Consider the following 20,087-nt stretch of genomic DNA (forward strand, 5'->3'; position numbering starts at 1 on the left):
AAATGTTATTCTCTCTGCTGATTACTGTCCCAGTCCTTCTAACTTGCTAATTTCTCTATTTTTTCAAGTCTTGGTATAAACATTTTTTCAGTTTGGTATACTTCAACCATAGAGTTTCATATATATATATATATTATATATATATATCATTCATATAAATAGATAGTTGTGTGATAGATATGTATGCACATATTATTATGTGGTGTATGTGAGTATGTGTATGCAGGTATGCTGTGTCATAGGTAAGTCAAAGGCTAACATCAAGTGTTTTCCTCTATCTCTCTAACTTAGTTCTTTGTGAAAGGGTCTTTCGCTAAGCTTGAAGCTCTTGTTTCAACTAGAATGGCTGGTGGGGATGTGGACTTTGGGCTTCATGCTCACACAGCAGCACATCATCTCCCCAGACCTACAGACCCTCTTCATTTGTGATGCCTCAAACTTGGCAAGTAAGGACCATCACTTCTCATTGTAATCTTTTGCCTGATCCTTGTTTTCTTTTATGGTGCAGCTGAGAATGGACAGGAATTATGCCTGTATTATTTGTCACTTTAGTCCTGGTGGCTTGCTTGCACATTCGACCAATAGCTAACAAAGAACCACAAAATACTGAAGTATATGTGTAATCTGTATGGTTTTTATTGGAGCAATGGACAATGTCTTCCATCTGAGCTTAGAACACCCTGTTTACGCCATGAGGCAGTAACTTCATTCCAGATGATAACAGTCTCTATCTTAATTTTTCATTAATTCAATAATAACTTATATGATTAAACAGTCATATTGCAGAATGAGGCTGATCTCTAAATTGCCTAAATTAGCCTTATGCCACATTGACCTCCATGTGGCCCTTATCCTAATATTTCCCTGGAGTCTGTTTTTCCCTGCTATATCTATGTAATACTAAAATTGCATGGGAGCTGGAAAAACTGCGAATGTCTATCTCAACTTTGAGAAATTCAAACAAACACTCAAAATCACTGAAGATTGGTAATGAAGTCTAAGAGTCAAATTTGTGTAGTTATCAATTACATCCTTGGGGCTTTTAGAGAGTTCCAAAAAGTTTTCTGGATAATCAGTTATACACTGGTGGCATAACTACATGCTGCTGCTGCTGCTGCTGCTGCTGCTGCTGCTGCTGCTGCTGATGATGATGATGATGATGATGATGATGATGACAGGTAACTTCCCTATGCTACACAGATATGCTGATTGATTTCTGATGTCTGTTCCCACGCAGCTTCTTTCCCTCTACCTCCAAATTGAAAGCAAAACTACCTATGTCCTTAGGCTCTCTTGCAGGTGAGGTTGCCTTCTAGGTGACTTTGGTCACCCAGACAAGTAAGAAGGGGAAAATACATTTTATTTCCTCAATAGAGAGATAAGGCAGGGAGTAGAAAGACCTCATATGCCCTCACTGCCTTCCCGTTGCATACTGATGATGTTTGAAAGACTGGCACCCATTTTGAGATGATGAAAAACAAAATAGGGAAAGACATAAGACTATCAAGGATGCCTGAGTGGAAAGAACAAACCAGGTCACTGATGACACTATGGAGTAGTGGATCCAATGTCAGTAACCACACATCTCCAGATTCCATGTTAAATGAGAAAGTCACTACCCCCAATTGTTAAATGACAGTTAACAAAACCGAATGTAGTTTTAACTCATGTGACTAGTTACTTTACCATTTCCTTTAACTAAAACATAATTATTGACACCTGACCATTTTTATTTGGGGTACAGTATTGTCTTTTTGGAAGAAAATTAGGAAATAAATAATTTCATCTAAAAGGTTTGGTTATTTTCATTCTGGAAGCAGAGAGCCATTTCCACTTGCCATTAGTCCATGATACAAACTTGTACTGGCTAGTTTTGTGTCAACTTGACACAAGCTAGAGTTATCGCAGAGAATGGGAGGGCCCAGCCCATTGTGGGTGGTGCCATTCCTGGGCTGGTAGTCTTGGGTTCAGTAAGAAAGCAGGCTGAGCAAGCCTGGGGAAGCAAGTCAGTAAGAAACATCCCTCCATGGCCTCTGCATCAGCTCCTGCTTCCTGACCTGCTTGAGTTCCAGTCCTGACTTCCTTCAACAGCTTCAACAGCAATGTGGAAGTGTAAGCTGAATAAATCCTTTCCTCCCCTACTTGCTTCTTGGTCCTGATGTTTGTGCAGGAATAGAAACCCTGACTAAGACAAAACTCTAGTAGCTGTGGGTTGCTAAGAATGTTCTGTGTAGCTGATAGACCACCCTAGGAGCTAGGAGATATACGTCCTAGCTGGAGGGAATGTTTTGAACTTTGTGGTGATTGGAAGCAAGGCCGACCAGGAAGTGTCAAGAGCTGATAAGATTAGGCCAACCTCTGGAGGGGGTTGTGTATTGGTTAGTTTAATGAATGCACCTCTCCAACAAAGATTAAGCATAATCCCACAGCAAACCTAGAAAAACTGCTATCAAATAGTGGAGGTGTGGGGTAGCTCTTGATCAGGCAATCCACCTATAAACCCCCCACTGCTGTAGATAAGGGAATTGGACCACTTAACCACTAAGACTCTTTTCAGATCTAAACCAGAAGTCCATGAGCAGAGACCAGGCTTAGCCTTGCCATTACCTTTCTTTCCCACCTGGGCTCCCTTTTTTGCTTAATAATCATCCATTTCTACTTTTGAGAGAAATTCTCCATGAAAGATAAACTCCAAACTGAAGTAGGCAAGCCTCGACATAGCTCCTGTTTTGGCAGGAGCAAAGAAGCTAAGCTGGCAAGGTGACTTGTGAGGATTTATGTACAATTCAGAGGAGAGTGGATGATGCCTTATTCATTAGGTGGCAGGGACACATGATAGGTTGGGGTAAGCGACTTGTAACTGTTGGACCCCCGAAAGAAGACAAAGTGTTTTGGGCTCTGAAGCCCTTTCTTTAGAGAAAATACAAAATCTTTGGGAAAGGAGGAAAACATATTTATGCAATTATATTTCCTCTGATTTGCAAGAAAGAAAAGGTTAAGCTCCCAAATATTTAACAAGCAAATCACCCAACCTCTCGAGGGACGGACCAAGGGTTTGTGCAGATCGTTTTTGTTTGTTTGTTTGTTTTTTGTTTTTTGTTTTGTATTTGAAAGGGAAATAGGCTGAATCTTCACCCTGCCCCCTGCACTTTGGTAAATACTAGTTTAAAAAATACCGCGCTGAGAATTTTAACAGATGATTTCTGGAGAGCTGACTTATGAACTAATTGGACACTTCTGCTGTGCGGAGGAACAAAGACTTCCTTTTTTATTGGTCTTCAACTGAGGCATATACCTGTCTGGTGGCGTTGGCTCATTCTGCACATGCTCAGTTGAACAGAATCTTCATATTGCATACAACCTAGCACAGCGGCAACACCCACAGCCTTACTCCGCGGCTGACCCTGTGTGTCCCTTTCCTCTAGTTGCATTTTTATGCGAAGAACTCCAACACTTATAGGGAGTAAACAAAGTCGATGCTGGGGCTGGGGAACAATGTTCAATGGATTTAAAGTCGCTTTATGTCACTATTTTTCTGGTCCGTCTCTAGGTTTTGTCTAGCAGCAATAGACACTGCATAGATATTTGGTGAGTTTGGAGCGGGCAGTAGGAGAAGCTGTTTCGCTAGTTTTTGTGGTACACCTTCCTCTGCAGTTTTTGTTCGGTTCTTTCCTTGGACAATTTTCCCCCTCCCCCAGCCCTCATCTTCATTAAGGAATGGCAGGGTGGCACTAAAAGCATCCTCCGCCGCCAAACACGGTCTTGAGTGACAACCTCTCTCCACCTCCTCTCTGGCTTTTCCATTCATTAGAACCCTTTCCCTGAGTTGTTGGGGTTTTTTTTTTTCTCCCCAGCAAAAACCTGGGAACGGCTTCCTGGGGTTACGAAAGAAGAGGGAAAGCTGCCAGAGTGCTGAGCACGCCGTCCAAGAACGTGCACAGTGCTGTGGACCTTTTGTCGCTTCTCCCCTTGGTTGCGGCTTGGGAGTAGGGGCGACGACCTGCACCAGCCCCACCTCAGCAGCTGCAACCCGCAACCCGGGAAGCTCCGCTTGCCGACCCCCAGCGCCCTCTAGATTCCCCGCGCCCGCCGGTTCTCCGTGACGTTGAGGGCGCTGCGCGCAGGCGCCACTGGGAGCGCCTCTTTTTTCCCTCCCTTCCTCCGCCTCCTTCCGCGGTCCCCGCCTCCCAACGGGCTGGAGGGGCGGGGCCTGCAGGTCTCGCTGCCTTGCGGGCCGAAAGGGAGGAGGGTTTGTCCGCGGGAGGCGGGTGTACAGCGCTCAGGAGCCAGGCGGCTGCTGAGGCTGAGGGGAGGAGCTGAAGGCAGCGGTCGCGGCTCCCGCCCGCACTGAACTCTCATCCCGCGAAGCCCCCTCCCACACTCGGGCGGGCGGCGGCGGAGGGAGGAGGAGAGAAGGAGGAGGGAGCGTCTCTGCCGCCGCCTCCTGGTCCCCAGCGCGGATCAGCCGCCACCACCTCCCTTCGCGACGATCCTCCCTCCATGGTGCTGTCGCGGCCCCCCCTGTAGCCCGAGCTGCCCCGCGCCGCGCCGGAGCCGGTTTCGGGCAGAGGGAGCGGTCGCGGCCTCGCGGCCCGCGCGGGCTGACGAGCGGAGAGTGCGGTGCTTCGCGGTCCCCGAGGGTCCGCACGCCCCGGCAGCGCGGCCGCCAGCAACCGCGCGAGGAGCAGCGGGCGGGCGGGCGGCGCCGGGCCCGGGCCGCCCTCGCTCCCACGCCCCGGCCCCGCCGCCCGCGCCGGGGCGGCAGCCGGCAGAGGAAAGGCGCTGCAGTCTCCGGGCCTCGCGGCCCCGGTCGAGCTTCCTCAGCACCGAGGGCTTGCGGGTCCTGAGGGGAGGACACGAGCCCGGAGCCGGGCACTGAGCTCTTGGGCGCCCCCAACCCAGTTTTCAGAACCCTCCACGCTGCGGCCGCTGTCCCCTCCGGACCATGGCCGACGACGACGTGCTGTTCGAGGATGTGTACGAGCTGTGCGAGGTGATCGGCAAGTGAGTCTCCACGCGAGGGAGCGGGAGTGTGGAAAAATGCTTTTCAGCGATGCCCGGGGCCTCCCGCACCCGCTCCGGGCCTGCCCCCTGCCCTCTCTCCCTCCCCTCTGTCTCCCTTGTCCTCTTCACCCTGGAGTATTTATAGACGTGTACCTGGATCTCCTGCCAGGAGGGAGTCTGGGGGCTTCTCAGCGATCCGTGGAGGCCACCGAGTCCCGGTCGGCCACCCCATAAGGCGTGGGGCGGGCTGCCTGCATTTTATCTGACGGTTAGACAGGGACGTGGCAGGACCGATTTTATAGTTGCTTCCTGGGAACAGTTGGGGTTATTGTTACCTTTCCTGTACCATAGACCTTTTCCAAAAAGAGCAGTCTGCATTTCGTGTGCTTGTGTGGAGAGGGCGAGAGAGCGCGTCCGGGGTTTTTAATTGTGGGGTGTGTGTCTATTGTGCCAGGATATTAGACAGATGCCTTTGTGTTCACCCCATGCCCGTATTTAAGAGGGTCATTGAAGACGGATGCGTCCAGTTTCAGCAAATTCTTCATCTGCCATAGACGAACATAGAAAGAGTTAGGGGCACCCAAAATTTTAATGTCTCGTTATGCAATGACTGTACAATCAGTGCTCGAGGCTCCCTTCCACTGTTGTTGGGATGGTGGTTAGCGTGGTACAGCCGTCTGCTTTGAGTCACCGGGCTGGTCTAGAATATAGAACTGACAGTCCAAATGCTCATCCTTTCGTCTGTGTTGTATAATTACTCTAGGGAAAAGCAGGGAATCAGATTAATCACAGTGCTGATTGAGAATTAAATCTGCAGTTCCTCATCTAATTGTCCAGTCCTGAAATCTGTTTTGAATTGTTTCCTTTTCATTCTTGTCAAACAATATTCCAAGTGCACAATCCTGCTAATTTGCTTGTGAGGGAAATGCTGGCAATCTGAAGTTGATTTCCTAGCTCAGCGTGTATTCTCTGGCTTTGGAAGTTGAGATAAGATTTAAGAGCGATTTTTGCTTATTTACTGGGGCTCATTAGATAGCTAGTATTAGAATATTTTACTTCATTTTGGAAGCGGTGCTTTATTGTCTATTTTAAGGTCCACACTTGGGAAATGAAAGCAAGACAGAGCGGTTGCATTTACCTCTTTAAGTTGTCTGCAGTATACTCAGTTTCAATTTTTTGAGTACGGGTAACTCATTTTTTTCCTCCATATTGAGGCATTACACATGGAGAAATTGTGGGTAGAGCTTGCTACACTCTTTTCTTAGACTCAAATGCTCCTTGCCCCATTGTTCAGTGACCAGCCTATCTGTTAGGAGGAGGATGTCCAAATGTGTCTCCTCCAGTCTTTGTGGATGTGCCCAGAGCAGCGCTGTTCAAAGCTATTTAATGAGAGCCACGTGTAATTTATCATTTTCTAGTAGCCACTTTAGAAAGATGTCGAACAAAAAGGTGGAATTTTAGTAAAATATTTATGTGATATATATGCATATATATATATATATATATATATATATATAGTGATCTCAGCTTGAACATTTTTGCCATACTGTACATCTTTTCCTACTAAGCCATTGAAATGCAGTGTGTGTTTTATACTAACCGAACATCTCAATTTTGACGCCAAGCTAAATTTTTACCAGAAGTACTTGATCTGTATTTAGGTCTCATAAAATTTGCATATGCAAAAAAGTAGGTTCACATATTCAAGTTGTTCCAAACATACATAAAAGTTTTCCAGTAACTGAATTTACTATTTCTAAATTTTAATCAATTAAGCAGAATGCAAAATATATTGCCTCAGTTTGATTAGCCACATTTCAAGTGGTTAATAGCCACAGTGGACTGCTACATTTTTGGAGAGAAAATTTTCAAAAATCTCCTTCATTTCTTCATTGTTATGGGGACACAAAGAAGGCAAATTAGATGTTTCTCAAAAACCACCAAAATGACTGTGAGAGTGAGTGATACTTGTTGTATCTTAGTTATAGCTGTTGTGAGCCTGAAGTCAGTCATTGGAAACTGGGATTAAGATGTTTGCATATTAAATTATGGTGATGGAAATAGCAGTCATTGAATCAATTTTGGTGATTGGTTCTGATTCCTTCAGGTCTGAAAGGATGACAGTGTAGATTTCAAAAGTGGTCAGCTTCATGTTAGTAGTCTGTATTGTGCTGACTTAAAATTGAGAAAATATTTTCAGAAGACACCCCTGGAAGAATTAAGTTTATCCATTCTGTTCTGCAGCTGCAGAAGGAGGAAGAGCAAGCTAATTTTGATAGGCTACCTAGTCAGTGGCTGCCTGCACAACTGTGAACTGTGAGATTTTATTCCTATCCTACAAAATCTGACTTGGTGTCATTTATAAAATGCCATTCCTTGAAATAATGAATCCAAGATAGACTCAGTCTTAAAGAATGTAATGATGGTGTTCTTCACCCAGGGCAAAGGTTGAAGGTTTCTCCGGTAAATTGTGTCAGTATATATCGATCCTGAAATTGAAATTCGTTTGAGGTTTCTTTTTTCTTCAGAGACCTTGACAGCATACATTTAAACTTAGAATTTGTTCAATTATGAGCTTAAACAGATAGGCTTTGCAGATCATTGTTCAATCTGAAAATCTTCTTGTTGATTTCTATCCAGACTCCACAGTATTTTGATTTTCTTTTGTGTCAGATTAGTATCACAAATTGTGCTTACACCACAATGTCTTAAGAGTTTTAAATTTTCACTAAGCTTCTTTAAAATAGGTTTCAGTTTTTAAGACATATTGGCCACCCACTCACTCCTCGACCCACCCACCTACTCACTCATCTTCTATGAGCTAGGCTTTACTTGGTGGTGTAAGGAAATTTCAACTGGGAGGGAGGGAGGGAGGGAGTGGGGGAGGGAGGGAGGGAGTGGGGGAGGGAGGGAGGGTCTCAGGAATGCAGCCCTAGCTGGTTGGAGTGGAGCTTGTTCTGTAAATCAGGCTGCTCTTGAACTCAGAGATCTGCCTGTCCCTGCTTTTGAAATGCCGGGATTAAAGGTGCATGCAGTCGCACCTGGCTTAAATTTCCAATGTAATTTAGACCCCCTTTGGTGTCTTTTTCTTGGCTAAGAGCATGAGAGATTGCTATTTGCAGTACATTTTCTTTGTAGTTGTTACAAACTTTACTCTTATTAAAGCTATCTTTGAAAGAATCATGTATCTTAATTATAAAGATTGGCAAGGTGCCGTTTCTTTTTGAAAAAGTAAGACACCCTCTGTGTTTTTTTTATTTTTTGAAAGTTGTAGAAACGTTTAAATGACTTTTGTTTCCATAACATTTTCATATGATATCTTTCAAGATATCGAAGCAAATACAAATATAGTCCCAAACTTCTTTTTTCTGTTTGTTTTTGTTTTTGACACAGTTTCACTATATGATCAGACTGGCCTCAAACTCGGAGATATACACCTGCCTCTGCTTCTGCCTCCCACATGCTGAGATTCATTACAGAGCACCACCACACCCATCTAGTCCCCAAACTTCTTATCTTAACAAATGTAGCAGTTGCTGGAAAGAAAGGGTATTATGCAAATACAAGTTAATAACTAATTTTGTCATAACTACTTACTGTTCCTTCTGCAGATTTATAGTTTTGTAGGTGAATGTAAAGCTAGTAATAGTATATGAAATAAGTTTTAAAAGAGTTCATTTAAATTAAAACATAAAACCCATGCACGATCTTTCAGGTATAAGCAGTATGTTTGGAAGAGGATTACACAATGTACAGTTTTTAATGTGCATTCATGAATATTTGCCCTGGGTTTTAGAGTGTTCAGTAACCTGGAACTTCTGACAGCCCTGTTCTGCTAAGACATACATTGGAATGATGAAGCATGATCCTTGCTCATGGACAACATGCAAGTTTGCCAGGTGTACTGTATTTGCTTATACCTTGAGAACACTTAACATATTTAATCACAGTTACTTGTTTATGGTCTCTCTACCTAGCTACTAGGTAGCTTCGTGAAGGCAGGGAAATATATAACAAATATGTTTCTCCATTGCTAAATGCACAACCTGCATGAAAATAGTCACTTATTAGCTGTTGGATAAATTGAGTAGTTTTAATAAAAATCTATTAAAAGGCAAAAAGTGTATTTATCAACTTTGGAGTAATTATTGTCCCAAAAGGCTGAATTAGTTTAAAGTAGTTGTGCTTTACCTGGCTACATATTAGAACTGTCAGGGGATCTTTTATAAAAGATCAATGCCAGGACCCTGTGACAGAAGAGTGTAAGGCAGAATTCTGAGACATGACACAGGTATTTTGTAAAACTAAATGAATCTTGTATGAAGAGTCACTGTTTTAAAACTTAGCTGCTATAAACGGCATTCTGGGACTAGCTTTTCAGGGGATTAAAATTTTTACAAAGTAGAATAAATATGTTTTGTAGTACATTTAAGCTACCAGAGGAAAACATGGATTTTTATCTTCTATGCATTTATGTCTCTGAGCCTGTTGTGTAAGAATTTAATTTCAGCCTGTGTTTGGCTTTGGATTCCTGGGCCTTTTAAGATTTTCATTGATTTATGACACTTGTTTAATGCTAACATGATGATTGTCTGATGTTTGGAGCAACACAGAACAAGGATCGCTTCAATAACTGTTGATGATAGCTTTCTCCTACAATGGCTTAATTTAATAAGAAATTCATTAGTTTAGTATGGATTGTTTGCACACACACTTTATTAAAAGAGAATGGTTAAGTTACTTATGTACTTTAAGTTCTCTAATTGCGACTATAATAATGTAATCTACCAGAGAATTGAGTTAAAAGCAGTCTTATATAAATACTGGATTAATAATATATAAAATACATAATTAAGCTTAGAGGGAAAATCCAGCTTTTCTGTTTTGCACCAATCACTCTGGCTTTCCCATGTATTGATTATATCAGCGAATTAAAGTTCTAGTACCCAAGGGGGAATGTTACAGGATGCAGAAGAATTGTCCTGAAAACTTAAGTACACACTGTATATAAAATAGTTTTCAGTAGGTTATGTGTAAGTCTGAATGATTTCAAATTTTTCCCAAAGCAAGGGGCATTATAGGAGAGAACATGATCACAGCAATAGCCATGTAGTAAGATCAGTACACAGTTGCCAGCTATATGTTTCTAAGAATCTAGATAATTCCACCTCTTGGAATTTAGCTGTCCTTTTATAGAGGACAACCTACAGAATTTTGAGACAAGGGAAGTTTCTGAGCAGTTGATTCTTAGGGGGAAAGTGAGCTCTTTAGTTACTTTGCCTTTGTACATATCTCTTTATGTAGATTTTTACAGGTTACTTTAGGGGTTGTCACTTGCAACTTCTTTGTTGTGTATAATTTGAAATGCACAGTTCACTTTCCTCAGTTTTTCTCTTGTATATACAAGCTTCACCCAATGGAATGTATTTCTAATTTCCTTTAAATTGTGTTCTTAGATATTTCCTTTATGATGAAAGTTCTTGCATCTCCATTTATATCTATGATCTAGAAATAAGTACACCACATTTCTTTGAGATTGTGTTCAAATGGTTGCCTTTTTGTAAATGTTTTCAGACTTTAACTATGTGTAAAGGAACTTTGACATGGTAAGCTTTAAAAATAAAAGAATGTTTTATAACCTAATGACTACCTTGCAAAGGACATTGACTCACATTTCTAATATTAGGCACTTCGCATGTATCATCTCATTTAATTCTAACCCTTTTCACAGAGAATAAGGAGCTTAAGAGGTGGTGAGGAGTGATCTGGCTACGATCACATGGGATTGTATCTGCTTCTAAGGATTGTTCCTTTTGGCCACATTCTACTGGTGATTCAATTATGAAAAAAAAATGCCGTGTTGGATTTCTTTAAAATAAGACTAATTTTCATCTTTAAAATTTATTACTGTAAAAGATGATTACTTTCCAGTTACATTTCTCACCTCTTTGGTAGTCTATACTATTCTTTCTTTCATTACTTCTTTTTTCTCTTGCTTTATGACATTGCTTCTCAACCTGTGGGCTGCAACTGCTTTGGGGTCACATGACCCTTTCACAGGAATCATATATCACATATACTACATATCAGATATTTACATTATGACTCGTAAGGGTATCAAAATTACAGTTATGAAGTAGCAATGAAAATAATTTTATGATTGGGGGTCACCACATCATGAGGAACTATATTAAAGGGTCACATTAGGAAGGTTGAGAACCATTGATCTGTGATGAAATATTAGCATTTGTAACCAAAGTAATTGATAAATCTTTTCTTTAACAGTGGAACTAAGGATTCTTAACCATCTTTCAAAATATAATAAGTTTTGAACCATTCTCTATCCCTTTTACTCCGCAAGTGTTTCCCCCCACATTAATTACTCTAAGTTTCTAAGCCAGAAGTAGTGCGGTTTTCAGAGCTAGGCATTTGTTGGAGGGTAGGGTGGATGATTTCTTATATCCTGTGATACATACTGAATTGCTTTTGACTTTGAGAACCATGTCCTAAACTGCAGCTTCTGAATCTGTCTCGGCTGCCAGCGCTGTTCACTTTAGTGAACATGCACGCTACCCTACTTTGGTGCTGTTGCACTGTGGAGCAAGGACCTGTCACAGCCGCCAGGCTGATGGGATGTTCTGCTTTCACAAGGAGGAGCTTATCTTTTAGTTACCATTTATAATACATTTCTTTTTCACTGCATTTGTGTTTTATAGATTTTGATTACCAACTTTTAAGTAAAATAGTTTGATTCACTAGCTTGTATATGACTACGAATTAGATGGAAGCCTTTCATTGAATGACAAAGTGAAGATTCAGTACAGTTTTTCTCTTTTTTATATTTTTCTTTAAGTTCTTGGTATTTATCACATTAATATTGTTTCCTTAAATTGTTCCATTGTAGAGATGTTAATTCTTTCTGGTGTCAAGGATTCTTTGTCCTTGGATGGTGCTAGGATGCTCCCAGCCTTTCCTTTCTCATCCTCTCGCTCACCTTAAACAGCTTTTCTTTCTGGTTCCTGCCTCTGCTCCTGCTGGCGTTCCTCCTCCCTGGCTTCCCTCAATGACAGACCAGTACTGGGTCATGTAAACCAAATAAACGCTTTCCTCCCCCAACTTGGTTTTTGGTCAGTGTTTGATTGCAGCAAACAAACTAGGACATCGCTGAGCCATAGATAGATTTTACTGCTTATTAAATGAAGGGATGGTTTATTCAGTTCCAGAGGTCTCTACCGCTGCTATGGGATGCAAATAGCCATTATATTGCTGTAGTTCGTGCATCCATATTGGTACTTTAAGGAAACATACATTTTTCAGCCTTTCTGATTATCTTTTTTATTTCCCCCAAATATCTAATTCTGTTGTTTTGTAGCTTGCAAGGCAGCCCCAAAGATCTGATCAATGAACCTTTGGGTTTATTTTTGTCTTTATAGAAGGAATGATAGCTGCTTCACAAGCTATTTATTTGCATAGATTAGTGATTGTAAAGTGAAGGTTGAATGTTTTTTATTTGTAGAATGCCTCTGCCATACTCAAATTTCTTTTGACATTTTGTATGCAAGTTTCAACAGTTTTATATGTGTTCTTTCTCAATGCTAAACACATGCTCTCTTACATAAATAATATTTTGAAATGAACATTCCTATGGTGTAGGTAAATTATCATTTATTCATTCATTCATTTGTAGCTGTAAAGTTATGGGCAAATAAGTTAACATCTCTGATCATTAGTTCCTTTACCTGTAAAATGAAAATGGTAGTATAGTCTTCTGAGGAGGATTTTGAGGATTAAATAATACAATCTTTGGAAATGTGTGCAGTTTTTATTTTAGTTGCATCATCATCAACACCACCACCACCATCATCCAGCAAACACTTGAATTCTCCAGCTTCAAGGAGCTTTCTGTCAATAAGAGACAGATGTTTAGATCTAGACCATATCACACAGATTCTTGAATCCCGATAAGGCAATAAGGCAAGAGTCACACCTGACTTGTTCATGATGCTGTCTGTGCCTAGTTCTTTAACCAGCATAAAGAAAAATCAGTAGTTGTTGAATTGTGAGAAATCCAGAGATAGTGTGACAACCTAGCAGGAAAATCTTTTTGAGGAAATCTTTGTAGCAGACATGAAACTTGAAAGTTTTGTTAGTCCTTGGGTAATTCTTAAAATCTTAGGCTTGCTTCCTCATTTCTAAAAAAGAGTAGATAAATTTAGATAGAGGAACTCTAATAACTCTTAGGAATATAAAACTATATTCAAGAGTACCTAGTGTGTTTTAACAAAAAAAATGCTATATGCTACAAAAGATATTCTTTGTGTTTTCATAATTTATCTGCAAGGCTTTCCGGGGTTGTAGTATTACAGTGTGGTTAAAAGCTCCAAAATTTTTGTTAAAAGAGTCTTATATCTTACCTTTGCATTTGGACATTTGAAAGAATTAATTGTTTATAATGTGAGATTTCATGAGGAAGAAAAGGAAATTCTAGGACTGCTGAAGTGGATCAGAGGGTAATGGTATTGCCACCAAGCCTGACTACTTGAGTTTCATTCCTGCTGGGACTCACATGGTGGAAGGAGAGAATCAGTTCCTGCAAGTTGTTTTCTGCTGTGTGTACATATATACATATAATACAAATTGTGCTAATTTGTTTAAAAGAAAAGGAAGATCCTGGAATATGTATTTTAAGCATTAAATATATACATGATTTGTTAAATTTATGCTGTAGTAGTTTCCCAAATTTTGTTATGATAGCAGTTTCCATATCTTAACTGGGGGCAAATGAGTAGTCTGAAAGATTGGGCACTGACTCTAAAGTGTCTAAACCCACACTCTGTGTGATCATCCTGACTCTCTCTGCCCTGTGCACCCCATCTCTCCATTAGTTCCTGGCCAGCCTCTTCCCTTCTTTCACTCTCCTCTCTCTGTCTCATTTCTTTCCCATACTCCCCTCTCACCTGCTTTCCCATGCCCCCAAATAAACTTCATTTTATACAAAAAAAAAAAAGAATGATCATCGTGATGGAAGAGCGCGGTCTACTTAGAGCACCTGTATGGAAATAGATTGGCTTCAGAGGAGAGTAAACGGTGTCTTTTCTTATGTTCCTCGGACAGTGTTATTTATATTACATCATTTAGGTTAGCAGTTTCACTGACTCCACCTGTTTCCCTTAAACTATTAGTTTAAAAGGACTATTGTCCGAAATTATTTGTATATGAATAATTTCCCATCTTCTACTTAGGCTTAATATTATTATCTTAATTAGGCATTTAGTCTAGCAGTACAATATACTATTAAATTTGAGATTATCAGGTTTTTTGAGACATGATCTCAACTCTGTAGACCAGGCTGGCTTCACTCACAGACATCCACATGTCTCTGCCTCTTGATTGTTGGTGTAGTGGTAAATAATAAAAAAAGACTACCAACCCACGCTGTTATGGGCTCTGTTGGGCCACATGGCATCTGTGGGGTATTTTCATCTCAATCAGCAAAGTGTCTCACCCGCTAAACTCCCAATCTCCATCCCACACTGCTGCTGGCTACTCTTTGAGCCCATATAGTCACAACTCCCAGTAACCTGTTAAAATTTATCAATCAAATTTATATCAGTAAATTCAAATTCCACAAAACGTCTGGACAATAAACTCACAACCAATTGATAGTGATATAAACTCTCCACCTAGATAAGACAAATTGTCCTGTAATAATCCATCTCTTATGAAATATTCATAACTACTTGTGGCTCTTTAAGGCCACACAGATCTGGGTCGTCCTTCTCCTCCATCTTGGTTCTCTTTCTCTCTCTCTCCTCCCTTCAAAACTCTGTGTCTGCCTTTTTCACTGCCCAATCACAGACCTTGCCTTATCTTGTGCCTGCCTTCACCTGCTTGTAGACAACAATGTACACTTGGGTTAAAGGCATGGGCTACCATGCCTACCTTGATACTATCTTTTAAAAGAGTTATTTAGTTTTATGAGTAGCCAGAGAAGTGCTAGGGACTGGAGCAGGGTCCTCTACCCTTAACCACTCAGTCATAACTCTAGCATGATTATCTTTTTCATAATGTTTTCTTTTAAATTAAGTTATTCATAAAGTAATTAGATGCTTGTAAAACAGGAAGTTCTTTTCACTGAGACCATTCTTAATTATATTTCATATGAATTTGAAAAAATTATTACTAGACTATTTGGATAACAGATCAAATTGGGAATATAATTATCTCATAGTATAATCAACATATTTTAAGTCATGCTAAGATGTGGGGGGAAGACCCTTTACTAGCCATACATGTTGTAACCTATGCTATTTCTTTTCTTTTTTTTTTTTTGGTTCTTTTTTTTTTCGGAGCTGGGGACCGAACCCAGGGCCTTGCGCTTCCTAGGTAAGCGCTCTACCACTGAGCTAAATCCCCAGCCCCTCTTTCTTTTCTTTTAAAAAGATTTCTCCCAATGGTTATATCTACAAAGCACTCTTGGCACCTGAGGCTCAAGGAACATTGAGGAAGAGGGGGTGAAAAGATAGTAAGAACCTGGAAGTTTGATGATTGTACGAGCTAAAGACCAATGAGGTTATGTCTCCTACTAACATCAGAAGATAAACTCATAAAGTCTCACCAATATGACTGGCCAGACATGATCTGAACAAGGATGCCATCAATGAGCATGCCAAACTGGAGGAGAGAAGCCCATGAGGCCTCAACCCCACACAAAGAACTGGAAGCAGCTGAGGAAAGTTGGGAGTGGGAGAGGTGATCTTCCCCAGAGGAAAGCACACAATTGGTTGTTCAGTGCTGAACAGTCAGTCCTGAAAACTTACATATAGGTTATATTGTATTTCTACACATATACATACAAGAACAATTAGTGAAAAAAGAGGCCATGAAACTGAAGGAGAGTCAGGAGGGCTGTAAGGGAGATTTGGAGGGAGGAGAGGGAAAGGCAAGGTGTAATTATAATCTGAAAAGTTTTTTAAAAGATTTTTTGTGGCTATTAAACCAATCTGTGGAAACGTCTGTTCACACGAGCATGCTTTGTTATCGTCATTGCAGAGAAACCTGGAAATTGGAAGAGGGAGCATCCAAGCTTGCTGCTACACGTTTTAGAGTCTCAGTACTACTGTTTCTCCTATGCTGGAGTGTCCCCTTTACACTGCTGGATCATACTTTAGAGTCTATGACCTACTTATCTATCCTAAAGGTTTAGTGGGCTTTAAATTGATATCTGGAGCCTCAGGCTTCTTGGTTAGACTCACCCTGGTAGCTTCAGTATTAGGCTTACAAATATGAATATGGACTTGATGGCCTTATTAACACAATTCCTCTCATTTCCAGATCCTTTCCTAGACACAAACATAAAGAGCTGGAAGTTGGATTTGCACAAAAAAGAGCAATTTAGGAATTGGCAATCCAGGCACCACAGCTCATTCCTGCAATTCCAGCAGCTGGGAGGTAAAGACAGGAAGATTACTGTAAATTCAAGGTTAGACTGAATTACAGAGTAAGAACCTCGCGTAAAATGCACCATTCCAAAAAATAAATGACCAAGAGAAATAAGTATTCAAAAGAAACTTTATTTTTAAAAATATTTATTTGCTTGGTAAGGTCTCCCTGGCTGGCCTGGCATTCACAATGTAGACCAGGCAGACCTCATACGGAGATTCAACTCCCTCAGCTTCCCAGATGTAGATCGCTCCTGAGAGACACAGTCAGAATACAGCAAACACAGAGGCGAATGCCAGCAGCAAACCACTGAACTGAGAATAGGACCCCCGTTGAAGGATTCAGAGAAAGAACTGGAAGAGCTTGAAGGGGCTCGAGACCCCATATGTACAACAATGCCAAGCAACCAGAGCTTCCAGGGACTAAGCCACTACCTAAAGACTATACATGGACTGACCCTGGACTCTGACCTCATAGGTAGCAATGAATATCCTAGTAAGATCACCAGTGGAAGGGGAAGCCCTGGGTCCTGCTAAGACTGAACCCCCAGTGAACTAGACTGTTGGGGGGAGGGCGCCAATGGGGGAGGATGGGGAGGGGAACACCATATTGAAGGGGAGGGGGAAGGGTTAGGGGGATGTTGGCCTGGAAACCAGGAAAGGGAATAACAATTGAAATGTAAATAAGAAATACCCAAGTCAATAAAGATGAAGGAAAAAAAAACCACATGCCCCCATGCCTCTTAGAAAATTATTAAATAATTGTCATGTGACATCAGTATTTGGATTATTTCATTCTTATTTCTTCATCTCATAAAAGAATGGATAGCTGGATGATGGCTTAGATGTTAAGAGGACTTGGCTGATCTTACAGAGGACCCAAGTTCTGTTGCTAGCACCCATGTTGGGCATCTCACAGCTGCCTGGAATTCCAGTTCCAGGGGATCCAGTGCTATCTTTTGGTTTCTGTGAGTAACCAAGTGCACATGGTGTGCATGTACACACAGACACACATGCTCATAAAATAAAAATCAAAACCAAACATTTTAAAAGGGGATAGTAATGACTGGTAACTGTTAATTTTGTGAGATTCTCCTGAGTGACATAATTTCAAAATGTCTTAAATTGCTCTCTGTATGCATCCATTTGGTTGAAGTGAAGTGAAGTACATCTATGTAGAAATAGGCTCTGTTGAATTTTCTTTGATTTGGGAAGTGTACATATGTACACAGTCTTGAGTCTGCTTCTGCGCTCCACGCGTGCGTGTGTATGATTGATTCTCTCCTTCCACCACGTTGCTCTTAGGACTCCAACCCAAGCTATAACAATTGTGCAGTGAGTACCTTTACACACAGCTTGCTGGGCTCTGCCTTTGTCTTTAAACTGATTTTGTGTTATTTTTCTGAGCCTTACATAATATGCTGTGTCTCTTAAGTCTGACTCAGAATATGTTAGGTCAAAAAGTTGATTGTACAAAGGTAAATTATATTTACTGATGGAGCAATAATAAATTCACACTTAAAGCAAAGACAATGGAAATTAACATTTTTCTTTTTCTAAGATTTATTTATTATATATGAGTGCACTACCACTGTCTTCAGACACACCAGAAGAGGGCTTCAGGTCTCATTACAGATAGATGATTGTGAGTCAACATGTGGTTGCTGGGATTTGAACTCAGGACCTCTGGAAGAGCAGTCAGTACCCTTAACCACTGAGCCATCTCTCCAGCCCAACATTCTTTTTTTCTTAAATTGTAAAATTTCCACTGAGCCTTTAAATTTGGAACTTTAAGTAGGAAACATTGTATCCAACCAGATATAAAGTTAGACTCTTCAACAAATGGTTAACTGGTAAGGAAGAATTCAGGTATTCTGGAAGTGTAGAACACCTTCTGACTACTAGCTGCTAGTAGGAATGTGGTAGAAATGCAGATCTCAGGCCTCACCTCAACCCTCCGGATCAGAAGCTGGGAATATAGAGCTCCACTATCACTGTGTTAACAAGATTTCCAAGAGAATACTGTTGTACACCACATTTTTGAGAACTATCTACTTACAACACTAGATCAGTAGTGACCTGTAGACTGAAATGGCTCAGTACCTGTTTATTGTCTATGGCTGCTTTTTAGGCTATCAGCAGAGTTGGGTAGTTCTGCAGGACCATTGTCCACAGAGCCTTGATGATTTGTTATTTGGCCCTGTAAACAAAAAGCTCATTGATCCCTGTTTGAGGTGATGTTTTAGGAATGGTTTCTTCCCCATAATTCTAAAGTGTGAGTGGTTAAAATCATTAGGTAAATACATCTTCCTTTACACATGACCCTCATATTTCTACAAGCCCATTCCTCTTGAATATCAACTGATGAACTCAATGACTAGACTTTTAAATACAAATAACATATGATGGTGCCCTTTCTTTTTTCTGCTTGGTAATAGTACCAGGCTTGGTAGTAATGCGGTGACCGTTTCTCACTGATTCCATGTGCTGTGCCTTGGCATTTCTGTATTCTAGTGTAATCTAACTTGATCATCCATGGCAACCTTCATTTCTCTCTATTCCTCCAGCCATTTTGTTTCCTCAGGGCGAATCCCACTTTGTGACTGCTATGTTGAAGAATCTGTGAGCTAATTGTTGTGCCAGAAGTGCTATTGTCTCCTTTGTCCTGCAGTGGTGTTGTTGCTTGCACTTACCAGAATGATTTCCACACAGATACCAAATCTCTTGGGTAATCTTCAAGCATTTCCTGGGAGAGTTGTTGTCAACATTTGCATATCCAACCAAGAATGGTGGTTCATGTCCATAGTTGGGATGCCATTCTGAAGTGATTTTTCTTTTGTTCTTGCTCTAAGTTGTTAAGTGGTCAGCATTACATGAAATATAAGGAGGGCTTTTACTACTCTTCTTATTGATGGACTGGGATACTTCTGTTTCCCTATATCACTGAAGGAAAACCAATGGATTTTCTTTTGAAAGAAAGGCTATGCTATAGTCTCCTGCTCTAATAGCAAAAGCAGAAGCTTAGTTGCAGGTGTGATTCCGTGCTTGTATTTATTTTCCTTCTATTAGTGGTTTTTTTTTTTTTTATTATTAACTTGAGTATTTCTTATATACATTTCGAGTGTTATTCCCTTTCCCGGTTTCCGGGCAAACATCCCCCTCCCTCTATTAGTGTTTTTAAGTAAGAAAAGAGGACTTGGCTAAGTGTTATTGAGCTGTTTTATGTCCGAGTTTGTTTGGTTCATGATTTATCCCAGACAAGGAACATAGTTAATGAGTTCAGAGTGGACATGACTGAATCAGCCCTTTCATTATTTTTAGGCCTTTCCCATCAACTTAATTCATACCTTTTGCCCTACTTCCTCATCCCAGTGGTGAGATACTAAGAGGAGACACCTACAAAGGCCAACACACAGAAATTGGTCATTCAGGTCTATTGTCCAAGGCAGCCTTTCTGTCAGATAATTTGAGGTTTACTCTTTTCTGCAAAATAGTGTTGGAAGTGAAGTATTCTTTAATTAAATTATTTATGGCTATGACTAAAACATGAACTCTTTAAAAGAAGGCAGTGTTATTTTCCCAGCCATTACAATAGCCACCCACAAAAATCATTTGAACCACCTCATCCTTTCTGTTTTATCA

General features: G+C 40.8%; 1 protein-coding gene across 18 annotated transcripts in view; it reads left to right on the forward strand.

Moving 5' to 3' along the window:
- The first annotated feature begins 4,280 nt into the window (after window positions 1-4,280).
- The window catches only part of Cask (calcium/calmodulin dependent serine protein kinase), a 343,504-nt gene continuing 327,697 nt past the window's right edge, over window positions 4,281-20,087 (forward strand). For 4 of the 18 annotated variants that reach the window (XM_063279867.1, XM_039099560.2, XM_063279865.1 and 1 more), the window contains exon 1: window positions 4,284-5,004. In XM_063279867.1, the coding sequence (XP_063135937.1) occupies window positions 4,946-5,004 (59 nt within the window). In that variant the 5' untranslated portion in view covers window positions 4,284-4,945. 18 annotated transcript variants of the gene reach the window in all.

Source organism: Rattus norvegicus, chromosome X (genome assembly GCF_036323735.1).
Source record: "Rattus norvegicus strain BN/NHsdMcwi chromosome X, GRCr8, whole genome shotgun sequence".
Taxonomy (NCBI): domain Eukaryota; kingdom Metazoa; phylum Chordata; class Mammalia; order Rodentia; family Muridae; genus Rattus; species Rattus norvegicus.